Here is a 17,651-nt window from a genome sequence, read left to right on the forward strand (position 1 = left end):
GTGGCAGCCAGCCTGAGGCAGCAGGGGCTAAGAGCTGTGAGGGAAGGTGAGACAGGAGGATTTCCTCTCATTATTTATTCCCTTTCACTTGGAAATCAGGCAGCGAGCACTGCCAAGCTCTCCCTGCCGGCTCCTGGCCCCTTTGAAGCCGGTGGCTGTCTGAGCTCTTTGTCTGGATGCGCAGCTTCAGCTCCATCCTGCACACTGAGCAGGGAGAGGGCTCGGCACAGTGCCCCGAACGTGTAGGTCATCCCCGAGGGCAACCTGGGGCCCACACCCCCTCCCAGAGATCTGGGGCTGCCCACCCCACGGGGGACGGGGCTGCAGCAGGGGTGGTGACAGTCCCCTCCAGCCAAACCCTCCCTCCCCGAGGAAGGAGCAGCAAAGCATGGCCAAGGGGACAGGGATTTATGTCCTGCTTAGCACAAGGTGCTGGGAGCTTGGAAGACCAGAGACCTTTAAAAAAACCCTGGTAATGGGATGCTTTACAACCTACGGAACCAGCCACTGGCCTGGCTGAGAATGGCTGGGCTGCTTTAACGAACGTGCTAAGGAGCCCTTCAGCATCAGCTCTGGGCCATCAGCTTTTACGGTTCCACAGATCTCTTGTGCTCAGGGAGGATTTGAGCAACCTCTCTCCTCTATTTCCACCAGCCCGCGGGGGCCGCCGAGCCCCAGCTGCAGCACTTGGCATCCCAGGGCACCTCGGTCACATCCCACGTGCGGGTGGCAGCGATCCGTCACCCACCCCCAGCCCCGTCAGGAGCCGCTCCGGCCATCTCCCCCACATCGCTGCCTCTCAGCTGGATTGGTGACACCTCCTCCTCCTGATTTGGGAGCAGGCAGGCAGCTGAAGGATGCAGTGCTCCCCCCCGCCCCAGTCGCAGACAGTATGTTTGGGACCGGTACAGCGCAGGCTGGTGGTATTCAGGGAGCTCGAGGGTAACGATGGTCTTGGCCACCCCAATTCACAGCTCTGGCATCATGCAGGGACATGCGATGGGGCAACCTGGCCACCAACTCTCTGAGTGTCACCGTCCTACCTTGGCAGGTGAAGCAGCGGATGTGGAAGTGATTGCTCTGGACACGCACCACCTCTCCCTTGCAGGTGTCCCCACAGCGGTAGCACTGGATGACGGTGGAGCTGCTGCCAGGGGTGTAGGGGTTTTGCTGATAGGGAACTGCTGGCAGAAAGGAGGGAGGGAAAAAACGAGAGAGGGGAAGGGTCTGTTAGCATTCAGGACACAACCGGGCATGGTGGCAGTGACCCCAGCTGGGCAGCTACAAAAGAGCCCTCTGGAGACTGTGACACAGCAGCAAGACACCTGACGATTGCTAAGGGCAAAGCACAGCCGAGACCACGCTGGCGCCCAGTGACTCTGAGCTGGGTGCACGTCCCTGTCTGGATTCGGGATTTCCCTTGTTGGGCTCACAGGTCTGCAGTCCTGAGGGCTGTGCAGTGCAAGTGCCCGGGCACCCCTCCCTGTCCCTGCACGGATAACCAGGTCACCTGCACCATCGCCCCAAAGCCATGCAGAGCTCTCTGGATGCTCTCCTGTCTTCTAAGCACCTGCAGAAGGACAATGCTGGGACCAGCTACCCACCGGCTCTGCTCCGCTCAGCCCTGGGGCAGCCCTGGCTCGCTGCTGACCTGCTCAGAAACATGCCAGCGAGCACTGATTTGGCAGCAGCATGGGAAGGAACTGTTGTTTTTTTGGAGCTTCCACTTGTTTGGTTAGGAACTGGATGGAGAAGTCATTTTTCAAGGAGCTTTCAAACATCACAGCAATTGAGTGGTTAGCCCTGGTGGGACTCTCACCTCCTCAGCAAGGAGCAGCATCCCAGCCCCGCTGCTCCTTCCGGAGCGGCACCACGGCGCGTGCAGGCTTTGCGCCAAGCCAGGGGCCGCAGGAGAGGGCAACGTGGCTCCCCCGGAGCTCAGGGCAAGACCCGACCTTCTCCTGCTGCAGACGGTCCGGGGACTCATCTCCGCTCCTCATCCCCGTCCAGCAGCTCTGCAGACCACCACGAAGGGCTGATGCTCTGCAGCCGCCCCCCACGCTCCAGGGGAGGGACCGTACAGAGCTGGGGATCTTTCTGCTGTCTCAGCACAATCCCCAAACACACACAGAAAACATTTTAAAGAGCAGCTGCTGCTTTCCCTGCCCCACCTGCAGGTGCATGGGCTGCTCGCAGGAGTTCCGGGCTGGCTGACACCATGCTAACCACGCTGCAGGCAGGGGCCTGGCAACAAAGCACTTTGTTTGCTGTAAGACTTGAGAGAGGGAGCTGTAATTCGGGCAACTCGAGCAGTGACGGGGCAGGATTTCAATGGACCAGAGACTTTCTGACCCAGTGCTGAAGAGCATTCCCAGGAACAAGAGAAGCAGCTGATTGAAACCTGGTATGTGAACTCCCTGCGGAACACGGAGGACAGGGCACAAGACAGAGGAGATCACTCATCAGAGAGGCTCCTCGTTCACCGTGGGGCAGATCATGTGGCGGGGAACAGAAAAACAGCCCATTATTAGCTTCAAAAGCAAAGAAAGAGAAGTCAAAGTGACATTGAGACTGTCTCACATCAGTAAAATCCCATCCCACGTGCCAAGTGCCCAGAGACACACTCTACGGACATGCAGCACTTCTCACCACTGGGAAAATGGGATGACCCTCCCTGACTGCTGCCCCATCCCCTGGGATAACGGAGCTGCTGGGGACTGGTTGCCTTGCCCAGCCTGACCTGAGAGCTGCAAGGAAAGCCGAGGTGCTTTCCTATGAGTGCCCCTCAGCAAAGCTCAGGCTCCAGCCTTGACATGAACTTCCAAGAGTTGCTGGGACTTCCCTCCTGACCACGCTCTTGCAGGCTGACAGCTCTCAGAGGCCATCAGAGGTACCTGAGGTACTAATGGGTACTGCAGTGCCAACAGAGGAGCTATAAAACAGGAGTCAGGCCTGGAGCTCAGACCAGCAGACACACTAACTAGTCTAGATCTATACACTTTGAGGTCCCAAATAGGATGAAGGACACCTGTAAAGGGAGCAGGGTACCCCCAGCCATGCTTTTGCAGGCATGTTCCGCAGGGAGGCACAAGCCCTGGGAAGAGGGGTCCAGGACCTCCTGCAGCAGCATCCCGTGCTGCTGGCGGGCACCCATGAACTCTGCAGCAGCCTGGGGGGACGCAGGCCTGACCCCAACACCATCTCCCGAGGCTGGAATGAACTGCGGGGGATCTCTTCTGTAGGGGGTCTCCAGCAGAGCAAGAGTTACAGCACTGAAACCTCCTCCCACGCACCCCGCGCTCGCACCCTCTCCGAGAACAACGAAGCAGGAGCCAAGCCCTGGGACACAGCTACGGCAATCCACAAAGCTCGTAGAGAAAAGCAGAAGGGAGGTGGGGTGAATGGCTGGGAATTAATGAACACTTAAACAAACGATAATAATAAAAAAAAAGGGGGAAGAGAAAAAAAAAATAATGTCAGAAAATGCAGGCATCACTTATTCCGGGCTTCTGGTCTCTAGGGGAAACTTCTTGGTGTCCATAGCAACAGATCGCCAAGCCCCTGCGCCGGCAGGTCTGATGGGAGGGAAGGCAGAGGAAAAGGAGTCCAGGATGGAGGAAATGCTTACAGCTGTGCTACACCGCTGGCAGAGATGAAACCATACGGTCACTCCTATTTGTACCCACGGAGATGGGTCAGGACCCGGCTTAGGGCACCATTGCCCTCCCGCCTCCCGGCTTTGTTCAGCCCTAAGCCGAAAGCTCCCCGATTTGCGATTAACCTCCGGCCCATGCTGGAATTTTGCTCTGGGAACATTAATGCATTGTTTTGCTGGGGCTCTGCTTGTTTTTGAGCAGGCAGCTGCCCGCCTCGTGGCCTCGCGCAGGAAGTATTACACATCACAACACCCCTGAGCAGAGGGACAGCTGAGCAGGGCAAAGCTCATTACACCAAAATAATCCAGTAATAATGTAAGTAGCATTAGCAGCCTCGCAGGCCGAGATACAGCAGTCGGGGCGAGGGGGCGGGAGCTGCCCAAGGAATGCCTTAATCTCACCCCAGTTTGCTCCCGCTTCTGCTGGTAGAGCGGGAAATTAAGCTGGCCTCGCTCAGCTATTAATGCATTTGTGCTCCACAATGCAGCACAAAAGGCTGCCCAGGGCCAGATTCCTCCGGGGCTCTCCCCATGTCCCAGCTGGCGCCTGACCTGCGGAGCCAGAGGAGCTGCTGTGGCCACGGCCGGGCAGGGAGCTGCTGCGTGGGCACACAACGGATTTCCCACTGATCTGGATTAAGGTGGCACCTCCGGTCAGGGATCGGTGCCCTGTGCAGCCTTAGGGACAGACAGCGGCTGCCATACGTAAGCAAGGGAGTTGGCAACGTGGTGGGGGGAGAGACGGTGCCCCCAAACAACACCCAGGGCTGTGAAGAAGAGCTGTGTCCCCTGGGAGGGCAGAGGGACCTTGCCCAAGAGATGCCACGCTGCGGTGAGCAATCTGCAGGTTCCTGCTGTGCATCCCTGGTCAATCCCCGTCCTTCCTTCCCAGAGCACCCACCTTCCGCTGCAGGAGGGTCAACAACCTTGTTTGCCTTCCTGTCCTCTTCCTGCACCGTGTCCCAGCCCTCCACCGAGGAGGAGCAGGACAGGGGAGCGCTGAACCAGTGCCTCTGGAATGCTTTAAACCCTTCAGGAGGGGGCAGAGATGACAAGAGATGATCCCAATCTACCTTGGAGGGACAGCAGCTCAACACCAATGCAGATAACGTGGCACAGCCCCCCAGTGTGGGCTCCAGGATGGAAGGCTGGCACAAAACAAGCTCCTACAGCTGCCTGGGACCCCCACCCAGACAGTCCCACAGACACATACCCCAGCAGCAACCTAGAACCAAGCCTCCAGGGACACAAGCTGCAAGGAACAGGACGCCCAGGGGCATTTATAAAGATCCATCCATCGTCCCTTACTGGGATCAGACCAGTTCCTGCTGGTTTCCCACCTATCTCCCTCTCCCAGCCCATTAGCCCTCCAGGAAGATCAATTAGGTAGAAAGTGTTGCAGGTGGGTTTTGCATCATTAGCAACAGGCAATTGGAAGCTCCCACCCAGCTCGGAGACCCTGCCCTGGCACAGTGTTTGCTATCAGCGTGTTTATGAGACAGCATCTCCACAGGAGGATGGGGAGGCCTGATTTAATTAATTACCAGTAATTAATATTTGCACAATGCTGGGAGAGCCACAGGTGAAGGGGATTGTGGAAAAGAAGCAAAGCATTCACCCTTTAATTAATAACGAGAGGCGGTGCCACCGTGGGTGGGGGTGCTGGGGCTGAGGGCTGGCATGTGCTGGCCATGTGTGGGGGGGATGTCCCCGCTGGGCGCTGGGGGTGCCAGCATGGGGCTGGCTGCAGGGGATGCGAGGTGTGCCTGGGTGAGACCCGAGCGTGCTGGGGGAGCTGCCGTGGTGTGTTGAGGGGTCCTCACACCTCCATGGGGCTGAGCCCCCCCTCTTCCAGCAGCCGCTGCATCCCACTCCTCCCCGCTGCCTTGCAGTGAGCCATTCACCACAGCCATCCTCTGCATGCTCCCTGCGCCGACTGGGGCTGTAAATCATCCTTGTCCCAAAAAAAACACTGGGGGTGGTGGGACCAGCATGGCACGGGGGGTGCGTGGGATGCAGCTTCCCCAGGGGGGGCGAGGGAAGATGGGCACCCGAACCTCAAGTTGGGAATGGCTGGCAGAGCCCGTGCCTTCGTGTCCCTAGGGAAGGGACGATGCCACGCCGCTGGGAGAAGGTGAGGAGGGGCCCAGGAGCATGGCGGGGGCTGGGGCGGCTCGGGAAGAGGAAGCCCAGCCCTGCCAGCGTGCCGGCCCCGGAGGTGTCGAGGCTGAGGGGCGGCAATGACTGGCCAGAAAGGAATTTTGCTGGAAGTGCTGGAGGCTGAGGGAGAGGCTGGGGCGAAGCTCCAAGGATGGGACACGATGTGCCGGGCTGGGGGCGGAGAGTGAGAGGACGCAAAAACAATCCGCGGCTGGGATGCAGGGAGGGAGAGGTGGCACTGCAGGAGCCTGCACCCCAAACCCCCTTGCCTTGGCAGGGATGCGGGGCAGCCCAGCCCGCTCCGAGCCCTGTGGGAAGTGAGGGGGAGGATTTCTCCTCCAGACAGGAGCCGTGCTGTGTCCCAGGGGCGGCCGGGGAGGAAGGGTGGGAGCTCCAGTGGCCGTGGGATATGGGTTTCTCATCAGCAGCGGGACTGAGGGCTCCTGCCTGCTGTCTCGCACAGCCAAAGAGCTTGACCATGGCCGTAAAAATGCCTTGGGGAGGAAGGGAAAGATGGGCTCAGAGCCAAATGATGCCGGTGCCATGGGCGGGCACGGGGATTTCCACAGCCGGCCATCCTGCAGGGCTGCCTCTGACCCCGGTGTGTGGGAATGAGCTTGCTCCGGCTGCCGGCCCACGCCGGCTCCCAGCCGAGAAGGTGACGATGGGGAAAGGCGCTGGGGGCTGTTGGCAGCAGGAAGCCGGGTAAGGGGCACGCTGCTATGCCAGCACTGGTGGCCCAGATGAAAGACCAGATGAATTACCCCTGAAATAGAGGAAGGGGCCAGCAGCTGGGATGTCCAGCTCCGGGGAGAAATCTGATGCCTGCTGCATGGCCATCTCGGTGCTCAGGCAGCTGGCCACCGCTTTCCGTCGAGCTTCTACAGATAAGTCATTTCGATCAAGGAGAAAATTATATATTTACCTTTGGTCAATATGTTTTCTCTTTTCATCTTTCCCCTAAGTAAAATCCAGAAGTATCATGTGGTTCTTTATTGAATATTTAGGTTTTTAGGCTGGGGCAGGCCACGTGCTCCCAGTAAAGGACGGGGCTGAGGGCAGGTACCACAGATCTGCTGTGGGATAGTCTGGAGCATGGAGCAGCTCCGGCTGCTTCTCCTGACATTCGCATTGCGTGCGCTGCTGTCCCCACGCGTGCCGCAGGAGCGGGCAGGGACAGGGAGCGTGGGCTGGGAGCAACAGCGACCGCCCGCCTTACACAGACCAGGCACCGAGGTATTTCCAAGCCATCAGAAAACACTCCTGTTAGTCAGCACGGAGCGTCGTGCAGGCAGGATTATGAGCCCCCGGCAAGTGTACGCCAGCCTCTCCTCTCCCAGCTCGCAGGCAGAGCCATCTGCGGCTTACAGCTAAAAACCCTCCACTGTGTCACAGCACCTAATCTAGCCCTAGGCTTCCCTAATTAGATCACGACCAATTATTGCTTCCACCTGCCTCACGCCGTCCCCTCGCCCCCCACCACCGTCACTCCTGCACTGTGTCACCTCGCTCAGCGTGACACAGGACACAAACAAGACGTGGGTGTCGCGAGGACGGCAGCCAGCGGAGCCCGAGTGGCAGATGCCAGCATGGGCGAGGGCACATGGCTGTCAGCAGTGGGATGGGGCTGCGATGGGGATGCTGGGCTAGCACCGGCATGGCATGGGGGAGGGAGTCCGCTCTATCTGGGTATCATGGGAGGACCTGAACGAGCGTGTCTGGGTATCACAGAGGGTAACGGCAGCTCCATCCTTCCTGGCTGAGCTCTGTGCGATCCCTCTCTTAGCAGAGGTAGGTGAAGGACACGGGCAGAGGTGCCACCCCCCAGTACCCTCACTGCTCCCCATCCGCTGTGTGCCACCGCCCAGCCCGTCTGCGCCTCCCCCAGCCCCTGCCTCCCCCAGGAGGGCTGGCAGCCAGGCCAAACCCCTGCAACAGCCTCCTGATGAGCCCAAATGCACGCTCTGGCCCTACTCCAGCCCCTGAACCTGGGGCTCGCTGCGGATTTGAACCTCGGGATGCTCAAAGGCTCACGCCCTGCCTTGGCAGAATGGCAGGGGGGGAGGATGGGGGCCGGGGGTGTGGGCACAGCCCAGAGAGCCGGCAGTACCGTGCTTCACACCCTGCGGGCAGCGCTGGCCATGCAGCGGGCAGGACCAGTCTCTCCCCTGGCTCTACTCCCCAAGCTCCCAGCATCCGTGCTGGGGGGGTTCCCTAGTGCTGGGGGGGGGTCTCCCCAGAGCTCATGTCAAGCTGGAGCTGGGAGGAAGCAGCAAACTGTCTCTGTCACACAGATATGAGCGGTGGCAGCCACTGTGGCTGGCCAGTGACGTGGGAAGGTGCCCAACAGTGACTAACGGCAAGAGCACGGCAGGACTATGTGCCAGGGTGGGAGTGGGTCTGCGGGGGGACACATGCTGCTACCGCTCCAAAAAGAGAGAGGAGGGAGGTCAAAAACAGTTGGAGGAGACAAAAGAGAAGGGGAAAGAGAAAGAGGGAAGAAGAGAAAGAAAAAGGATAGAAGGAAAAAGGAAAAAAAACGACAGAGCAGGGAACAGCGAGGTTCCTGCCTGTGCAGCAGAGTTTGTTTCTGGCTGCGTTCATGGAAATTATTGTCCAAACGCGAGCGCTGAGGAAGCCGGCGATTGTCTCCCCGCACTGACCCGGCTGCCGGCAGCTGCCCGTGCCTGCCTGCAGGATGTTTACTTCCCCAGCGCGGGCAGCCCGGGCTGTAACATGCCGGGGAAACCCACAGACCCTGCTGCCGGCGGAGGCTGTGGCGGGTTTTAACCCCGTCCTCTGGGGAGCCCCCCCTGCCACCACCCAGCCCGGCAGGGCCATGGGGTGTGCTGGGCGAGGGGCCCCAGGACTTCTCCGGTTTGCTGAAAGCACCGACTGCCCCACTTGTGATTTTTCCAGATTCTCAAGAAAAAGAGGAAAAAGTTGTTCTTCCAGTTCTTGCAGCTGTGGGGAATTTCGAAGACCTCGGTGCAGAGCAGCGTGACAACAAAAAGCCTTGTGTAGCGCTCCCGGGCTTCCCCAGCCTGACAGCTATTCCCTGGGCTGCCCGGAGCTGGCGAGCCAGGGACCACACTGTCCCCACAGCCCCCAGCCACCCAGCCCGGCAGCGGCCAGGGGGCACCACCGGGGACAAGCCCATGTGTGGCATCCTCACTCGCAGGGCTGCAGTGACAGTCACACCCCGGGCGCCACTCATGCCAGAGCCATCGTCCAGGGAAAGAGGTTCCTTCCGCCACTCGCCAGGCAAAGGAGGAGGGCAAGCAGCATCCCCAGCCCCACGCTGATCTGTGCCATGGGGTGGGTGCCCGGAGCTGGGCTGCACCCCCCACCACTGATGCTCTCGCCCTGGTAGCAGCTCAGAGGCACCAGTGATTTTAACAGCATTCACTTCCCAGCGTAGAACCACCCTTTAAAGTTTAATTGGCACTCACCGGCCCCTGCTACTAAATAAATGAAGAAGCGGAGGGCTCAGTGGGTGCGAGCCTCCACTGCCTGGCAAGCGCTGCGGCATGGGGCCGGCACCTCTTGAGAGCTTCACTCACACCTTCCCTTTCCTGCAAGGGACCTGCCAGGATGGCTGCGGGGGGACTGGAGGAGGGCGATGGGCTGTGTGCCCCCACGCATGGCAGCTCGGGGGGCACGGAGCTCAGGAGGGGGCTGGAGCAAGACAGGAGTTCTTGGGGATGCAACGCGGGAGGATAATGTGTGTTAGACTGAGCTTAACATGTGCGGTGGAACACACGTGCTTGCAGGCACATTAGTGCATGGCTTGCATGGTATGTATGTGCCCTCCACGCTGGTTGCTTTGCTCCCATCTCCAACAAGCACTGCCATGGTCTTTTTTTTCCCAGATAATACTTGTACAGCTTGTCATGGCAACAAGATCTCCTTGAACTGCAATTGCAGCCGGGATGCCTGGTGCTAGCACGTTTGCCTGTCTGCAGACATCATGGCAGCCCCTTCCAGCAGAGCCCTGGGCTCCACACACCCCCAAACTGTGTGAGAGCAGGACCCCCAGGGGAGGGCAGCAGCCCCAGCTGCCCCCCAACTGGGATGCAACCGGGTTTGGGGGATTTTTTGCAATGACTAACAGAGAGCACCAGGCAGCTCCTCCCATTTCACGCCCTCCAAGAAGGGTCTGTGGGATGCTCAGCCCCGCTGCGCTGGACCAGCCGCTCCCCACCTCGCCCACAGCAGCAACCTGCAGGAGGAACCGAGGCACCGGGCGATGTGGGAGAAGGAAGGCTGTGCATCCAGCATCCCTCTCCCGCAGGCAGGGGCTGGGGCTGCTCCCCCCACTGTCACCCTCCTGGGCACAGTGCTCGGAGGCAAAATCCTCCCAGCTGCTGCCCGCCTCTGCTCCCAGCACCGTGCCCGCTCCAGGAACCACTCTCCACAAGCTCTTCTCATCCTCACACGCGGTCTCACGCCCAGAGCCCCCCTGTCCCACCAGGGCCCCGGGATGCACCCCAGAACTGGCACCCAGTGCTGCAGATAACCACCCAGGCCAGAGATGAGGAGATCAGCCCCTCCGACAGCTCGCAGAAAAGAGATCCCCCGGCACCTGGTGCACCATATCTGCACGCAGGCTGAACGTGCCGCAGCTGCCTGTATATCTTACATGGCATGCCCAGTCTCCCAGGCAGGCATGGTATTTCCACCAAGCGTGGGGCTGGAGACGTAGTACTCAACAGGGAATCACAGGCTTTAGGAGTGGCAATAAATCTCCAAAAGGCACAGCTCGAATTTCACAGTAACTATTTAATTCCCCTCCCTATTATCCCTGAGAATATTTTAGCGGTTCTTGGCGTCTCGGGGAGAGGAAGAGAAAGGACAGATTGCATTTTAATTAATAATGGCTGAAATGCATGGCTGCCCAGGGTAGGAGCTGTGGTGAGCCCAGAGCAGGGAGTTATGCCGAAGAGGAGGGGATGGCACAGCAGTCCCGGGGTACCGGAGGGATGGCGCTGGGTCCTGCCCCAGGACGGCTCCAGCAGGACAGCTGGGAGCAGCCTCCTCTGCCCCACTCCCAGGCAGGAGAAAGGATGCTCTGCACCTCTGCAAGCCAGGCGGCTACCTTCCGTGCTCCCTTCCTCTTAAAATCTTTGTGGAGGACACTAGGTAGTCACAGCCCTGAAGCTCACAGCCCTGTTCTGACACAAGGTCAGACTCATGAAGGAGTCCCAAAATAGCCCGGTGAAGGGGGAGCCGCCCCGATGGCGAAGCTGGGGAGCATGGCCAGCCCTGGCAGCAGTGCCTGGAGCCAAGGCTCTTGGCTGCCGGAGCCTGGGCTCAGCGGGGCACCAGTGAGGACCACGGCAGTCCCAAGCACGCTTTTGGGGTGAGCAGGACCGCTCCTTGCTGGTGTGGCTTCCCAGGATTTGGCTACCCAACTGTTACCCAGATCCACTGCAGTGGTATGAAGCCCCCACTGGCAACTTGGGACCAGCAGTGCTGGGAAGTGAGATGCTTCCCCCAAAACATGGGATACACATCTCCATCTCCTGATGGCTACGAGGTGGTCTGTGCTGCCAGCTCTGCTGGGTCTCCCACCGCCTGCAAAAGCAGCCTGGCCAGGAAAGCACCCTGGCTTGCACAGGTATGAGGTGCAGCAGGGGTGGAGGGGGCCAGATCACAGCTGCTCTGGCCCCATGAGCAAGTCTTCAGGGCCGTGGGCCATCACTGCAACACGGCTGGACCAGATCTCAGTTCCAATGGGCTCCCCACAGCCACACTGAGGCCCCTGCACAAGGCACTTTCACCCCAAGCTTGAGAGCCTGGTGGCTTTGGGTGCCACAAACCACTCCTCATGGGACATGCAGGGCTCAGAAGGGCTTCATTCAGGCACCCCAAAGCACCCAAGTGCAAATCAGGAGCTCAAGTGCCATCCGCAGTCCAGGAGCTGGCCAAGCTGTGCAGGGACCGCCACCAAGCCAGGAGCACACCGGGCTACCTGGCACAAGCTGATGCAGGGCCAGGGAGCCGCGTGGAGCCGTCCGCGATCGTGGGCAACTATCGATTTGCTTTGCTTTAAAGAAAAAATGGAGCAGTGAAGCCATGGGGGAGAGGGGCGAGAAGCACGTGTGGGCGAGCTGAAGGAGAGATGGAGGATGCAGACAGCAAACAGGCTTCCCCAGGGGCCAAATCCTGAGCACATGTGCTACCCACAGCTCTTCTCTCTGCCCCTCGCCCCAGCAGATGACAGAGGTGTCCCACCACCGCGGGGGCACACGCACTCAGACGCCCCGAGCAGATGTCTGCACGCACGCACATCAGCCCTTCACCCGGGAGGCTGCTGAGACGCTGGATCCAGGCCCAGAAAACCAGAACAGGTCCCTCTTGGGGGATTGCCTCTAGATTCAGAGGGTCAGCTGCAATTTAGGAGGTCTGATGAAGCAATAAGCAGCAGGAGCGAAGCCCGGGGTGACATAGAGATGTGGTAGCCAGCGGAGAGCTGCTGAGTGTCCCCAGCCTCGTGCTGCGCATCCCAGCCCTTAACTGGGGGGTCACAGCCCTCCGGCTCCACAGCCCTTGCGGCACCTGCCAGGAGAGGCGAGACTCGGCTCCTGCAGCGCTGCCCAAAACCCACCCTTTTATGTACGAAACCAACAACAATCTGGCCAGGGACATAGTGAGAGCTGACAAACATGCCCCTGCCCTCTCGCCCCCGCGCACATCTCTGCAGCATCCCATCCCCTGCCTGCCGTGTGCAGCCGGGGCACAGCGCCGGGGCTGCTCCCGCTGCCGGCATTTGTCATCTCTCCCACCGTCCACCGCCTCCCCAGCAGATGTGCACCACTCTCTGAGATCAGCTTTTTGGGCTGTGGAAAGGTTTATTTGAGGCGGGCCAGGAGGGATCCCCGCCGAGAGGCTGAAGATGGGATTTCATCCTTACATCTGGTTCAGCTTAAAAAAAATCTTGCCCAAGCTGCTCTAGATACAAATAAATTGTGTATGAGCGAGGGGGCGTGAGGCAGATGAGTGCATCCTGCACAGAAACACATCGCACGTTCACAGCCACAGCTCTGCCGGGGTCCCAAAGCAGGGCTGGGGTGCGGGGACAGGGATCTGGGCAAGCACAAACCCACCCGAGTGGTCATGGAGACACGTGGCTGCTCTTGGTGGCCCTCTGTGGATCCCAGGTGCAGGAGGACCACCTGAGGCCACATTCTCTGGAGGACACTGTGCAGCCAAATCCTTGGCAGCAGCTCACCCTCTGTGTCTGGACCCTGCCGACCCCAGGGTACGCGTGCCTCACGGGGTGACGCAAAGTCACAGCCCCAAACCTCCAGTGTCATGGGATGCTGCAGAGCAAAAGCAAATACAAAAGCCTTCCCCATGTCCCCTTCTCCACCGTGCCCATCCCATGATATCCCCCTCCCTCAGTACACACGGCCACTCCATCCCACCCACCCTCTGGGTGCAGGGCCAAACCAGAGCTGCCACCCCCAGCAGGGAGGTGGCAGGAGCTTCAGGCCACCTACTGGCCACAGAGCCCCCACCAGCCTCCCCCTCTTCCTCCTCACCGCTGCCCTTGGCCACCGGGGCTGATGCTGGCCAGGGAGGGGAGCTGGCAGGGTGGTCTCGGGGGAGGCAGCCCTCTCGGCAGCCAGGCGCCGGTCAGAGTCCTTCTCCTCCCCCAGATTTCATTCACGAGGCGTGACAAGTGGGTGAGCTACAGCCAGCCAAACAGCTCACCCAGCAGCCTCAGACAGTGAGAAGGCAGGAGGAGCACGCCTCGGCGCGGGGGCTGGACCCAGCCCACACCATGCTATTCTCTGCTCTAACCGGGCTGGACAGGTTTGGGACGTCCATGCAGGAGGATGCCCTTGGGTCCTGAAGCTAAGGGGTGCCAGATGTGCGTGGGTAGAAGTGACTGAACTTGAGGTCCCGGCCAAAAGATGAAAATTGTTAGCTCGTCATTTTGCTGAGACCAAATTTCCTGGTAAATAGAGGCTGTGTTCAAGGCTGGGAGGCAGTCCGTGCCGCACGGGAGTGCAGTGAGCCCAGGGGGACTCTCTCCTCCGCTGCCAAAGCCCACCCACCGCTGCCAGCCAGGGATGCGGGAGCCTGGACAAGCTTTAGCAGGAGGGATCCATCCCAGCCAAACAAGAAAAAAAAAAAACAAACAAAAAACAACCCAGAACGCAGTAAAGGGGCTTTCTGAGGAAGGGAAAGGAGCTGTCAGATGGTCCCCGACATGGTGGCATCTCCCGCTGGGCCTCAGAGAGGGCTGTGGAGTCAGTGCCAGGGTGTCCAGGACAGGAGCTGACACAATGGAAACATTCAGGCTGGTTCCTCACACGCACACGAACGCGCCAGAGACAGCCAGGACAGAACGGAGCTCGTTTCTGGCTGATGCATGGAGGGGTTTTCTGTTTGCTGCTGTGTTTTGTATTTGTGGCTTCCCGTATGGAAATGCTTTTTCCCTTTAACCTCCACCCACAAGCCCAGTGGATTCTGTTGCAGTTTTCAAAACATATGGTGCATACATCAAAAACATAAAAGATGCTATATTTAAAATATTACAAAGCAAGCCAGGAGCCAGCATTTTTAAACTAGGGCAGTGTCTGAGAGTGAAAAATGTGGGGATTTAGGATTTTCTGTACCAGATCAGAGAGAACAGCCCCGTTAGACAAGATAGAGCCAGGCTGGCAACCCGCCACCTTGCAGCAGACTGTTGCTTGCCTAGTCTGGTACCCGCTCCTGGGAGAGGATGCGCCCGGCCAGCCCGCGCGTCTGCGCCCTGCTATTTCCCAGGGACCATGGTGCTGCTGGGTGCAGCACCTCTCTGCCCCGATCACCGCTTCGAATCCAGCCCATACTCGGCACGGTGGTCCGCACGTGATGCTCTAGACAGACAGCCCCAAACCATCACGCACTGAGCTAATTTCTTCCTGGTTTGTTCTGCGATCAGTTGATTCCCTGATGGGCTGCATACCTCCTGTATTACTCCACTAATCTCTCTGTGCATAGCATCATTTATCAGGCCAATACAAGCACCGCAAGGAAGAGAAATTCTTGCTTTCTGCAGGCGGGGGTTAGACCAGAGACTCCTCCATCTCATTTCTCCAGGCTGGAGCTTGTTCTCCTATTCTGCAGAGTGCAGTACATTCACTTGTTTTATTTTAAACCATATTCACGCTGGCATTGTAACTCCAACCTGGGAGACTGCGTCATAGCCAGGGAATGAGGGGTGTTGGATTTGCTATTTTTAACTCCTTCTACTCCAAGGAGGGAACTGAAATCAAATCTCTATCCAGAAACACTGTATAGATATTAATGCGATGAAATGGGAATTTGGACTGGAGGTGACAGCTGGCAAAGCGAGCCCTGGCGTCACAGAGGGGACAATCTCCCCATAAATAGGATGCATGGAAGGGGTGTATGTTTCAGAGCAATCTCAATGCCATCAGTGCGTGCTCAGAGGTTCAAGACCAGCCGCCCCCCAAACCAGTCCCATTCCAGGGGATGAATTACAGCTCAGGGCCGGCAGCAAAACACCATCAGGATCTTCCCTGGCAGGCTCCAAATTCCTCTATCCACTCTTATATCCCGGGAAGGTGTTTTCTGAAACAAGTGGGATCTCATCAGCTGGGCCCCTGGAACGTGGGGGGGGCACACAGCCCAGGCTGCAGCACGAAGGGCACTGCCACATCCCCTTGGAGACCTGCTAAACCATCAAACTGCCTGCAAACCATGGGGTCAGAAGTGACAAAACATACACCTGCAGCCAATTAATACAGACCATCCCAAAAAACAGTGCAAACCCTCTTTCTGAGAGGGGCTTAGCAGAGCCCCAGCCCCCCTGGTCCCAGCGGGGTCCCGTCAGCCAGGAGCCGTGCAGCGCAGAGGGTGTTTACTGCTTTTCTTAATCTACTGTGATCCCCGCTCTAATTCTGTTAGAGGCAGCAAATGGAGCCTTTAAGTGGTCATAAAAAGATTGTACCCACCCCCCATGGAGCTTATTTGAGACACCTGGCCACGCATATGGGTGGTGGAGAGGGGAGTGCAGAAGGCACCGGGGCTGTGAAGGTAGTGGGGTGCAGCAGGGGACAGCACCGTGCCAGGGAGACCCCCATGGCCACCAACAGGCTTCAGGCACCACAAGCACTGCAGGACGGCACAAGGCATCAGACAGGCGCAGCGACCCACAGGCACCTCACAACAGCACTAGAAAAAAAGAAAAGCCACAAAAAACCCCCACTATCTCACCAGCCCCTTGCTGCCCAATGTCCGTCTCTCCCACACCATCCTTAGTACCTGTGGTTAGGTTAAAAACCCCACGGGACAGAGCATCTTTCACAAGCTATGAAGAGCACAGCCCCTTGGCACTGCAAGGGCCAGCAGAAAGCTACGCCAGAGGGGATGCTCCCCTACCAGCAGCACCCCCGAGCTCAGCGATGAGGGGCTGGCCAACAGCGGTGACAAGTGCCCGAGAGCAGCATCTGAGGCCTCTCTCCGAGCCACTGCCCCAGTCCACCTAGCAGAGGTGAAAGGTGGGTTCAGAGGGAGGAAAATCTCTCCCTGCAATGCAGGGATGCACTAAGGAGTCCCCAAGACAGAGCAGGCTGGAGGGGTCACAAGCCACCCCAGCGCAGAGCCAGCATGGGGCTCCTGGCAGCCTGCAGCTGCAGACCCTGCCCATGGCTGTCTCCTAACGCATGTAAGTGTGCACTCACACAGGCATGCACGGCCAGCCACCACCGCAGCCTGGCCTCGCCACCCCTCCACCGGTGGCTGCTGCAGGCTCGGGTCCATCCCGCTGTCCCCAGAGAGGCAGATCCTCCTCTGGCCTCTGCAAGGGCTCCCAGAGCTCCCGTGCAGGCTGGCGAGGCACCCAGGTCTCGCTCAAAGGTGTTAGCATTTAGCTTCTGCCATGTGTCGGTTTCAGTTGGCCGGAAACAGAGCTTTCAATATTAAAAGACAGCAGTTTTTGTTCTTCTTGCCATCTGTATGTTTGTGTATTTCCCCTACCACCATAATTAGCAGGCTGGGCTCCAGCCAGGCTCAGGAGGAGGTCTTAGTAGATGTCTTCCCAGCAATTTGAGCAGCTTCATCATTTCTTTTATGGATCCCCTAGCGCAGTCCCCATCACCGAAATCGTCACAGCCCAAGCTGACGCTCCTGGCACCCCAGCAGAGGCAGCAGGGATGGGGAGGCTGCGCTCCGAGAGCATCAGACCCTGCAGCTGCCAGAGCTGAACCCCTAAACCATGAAAGGCAGCAGGAGGTTTGCTGCACTCCTGCCACGTTCCCCAGCAGCGACCCACGTCACCAGCCCCTCCGCAGCTCTGCCAGAACAAGCCCCAAGAGCTCTTTGCCCTCTCCGGGGTCTGCACCACTGCAGCTGGCTGTATACTATGTGCAAAAACAACACGATAAAATAAATCGATGCAGCCTCAACAACAAACAGAGCCCCGCTGATGCCTGGAATCTCCCTCCAGCTCCAAAGGAAGCCGGCAGCACCACGTCCTACTAGTCCAGGGCCAGCTGCCTCCTCCCAGCAGCGCATCCTTGTTTCGTCCCCCTCTTACCCATCCGCCAGCACTAAGGATGGCCTGAGGGTTGTCAGGACCCAACCAAGCCCAACAAGACCTCGGTTTCCATCCCAGGCTAGTGCTGTTGGAAGCCTCCGCACAGGTTTCGGCAACTGCATCTCCTCCCTGCCTCTCCCCAAGCACACCCACGTCCTTGGGCAAGCCCGGGATGCTCCAGGTGCACAGCCTCCTACGGACGGTCCTACTGCCCTCACTGCAAACCCCAGCACAAGGAGAAGGGCCAGGGAAGGGCTGTGCACAGTGATGTTAGCAAAG

General features: G+C 58.8%; 1 protein-coding gene across 12 annotated transcripts in view; it reads right to left on the minus strand.

The window, feature by feature from the left end:
• ABLIM3 (actin binding LIM protein family member 3) overlaps positions 1 to 17,651 on the minus strand; it is a 56,385-nt gene that overhangs the window by 22,934 nt on the left and 15,800 nt on the right. For 8 of the 12 annotated variants that reach the window (XM_074603800.1, XM_074603797.1, XM_074603795.1 and 5 more), the window contains exon 2: positions 1,044 to 1,181. In XM_074603800.1, the coding sequence (XP_074459901.1) occupies positions 1,044 to 1,181 (138 nt within the window). Of the gene's footprint in view, positions 1 to 1,043; positions 1,185 to 17,651 lie in introns of all 12 variants that reach the window. The other 4 variants (XM_074603799.1, XM_074603798.1, XM_074603796.1 and 1 more) reach the window with 1 other exon arrangement.

The sequence above is a fragment of the Larus michahellis genome, chromosome 11 (genome assembly GCF_964199755.1).
Source record: "Larus michahellis chromosome 11, bLarMic1.1, whole genome shotgun sequence".
In the NCBI taxonomy this organism is placed as follows: Eukaryota; Metazoa; Chordata; class Aves; order Charadriiformes; family Laridae; genus Larus; species Larus michahellis.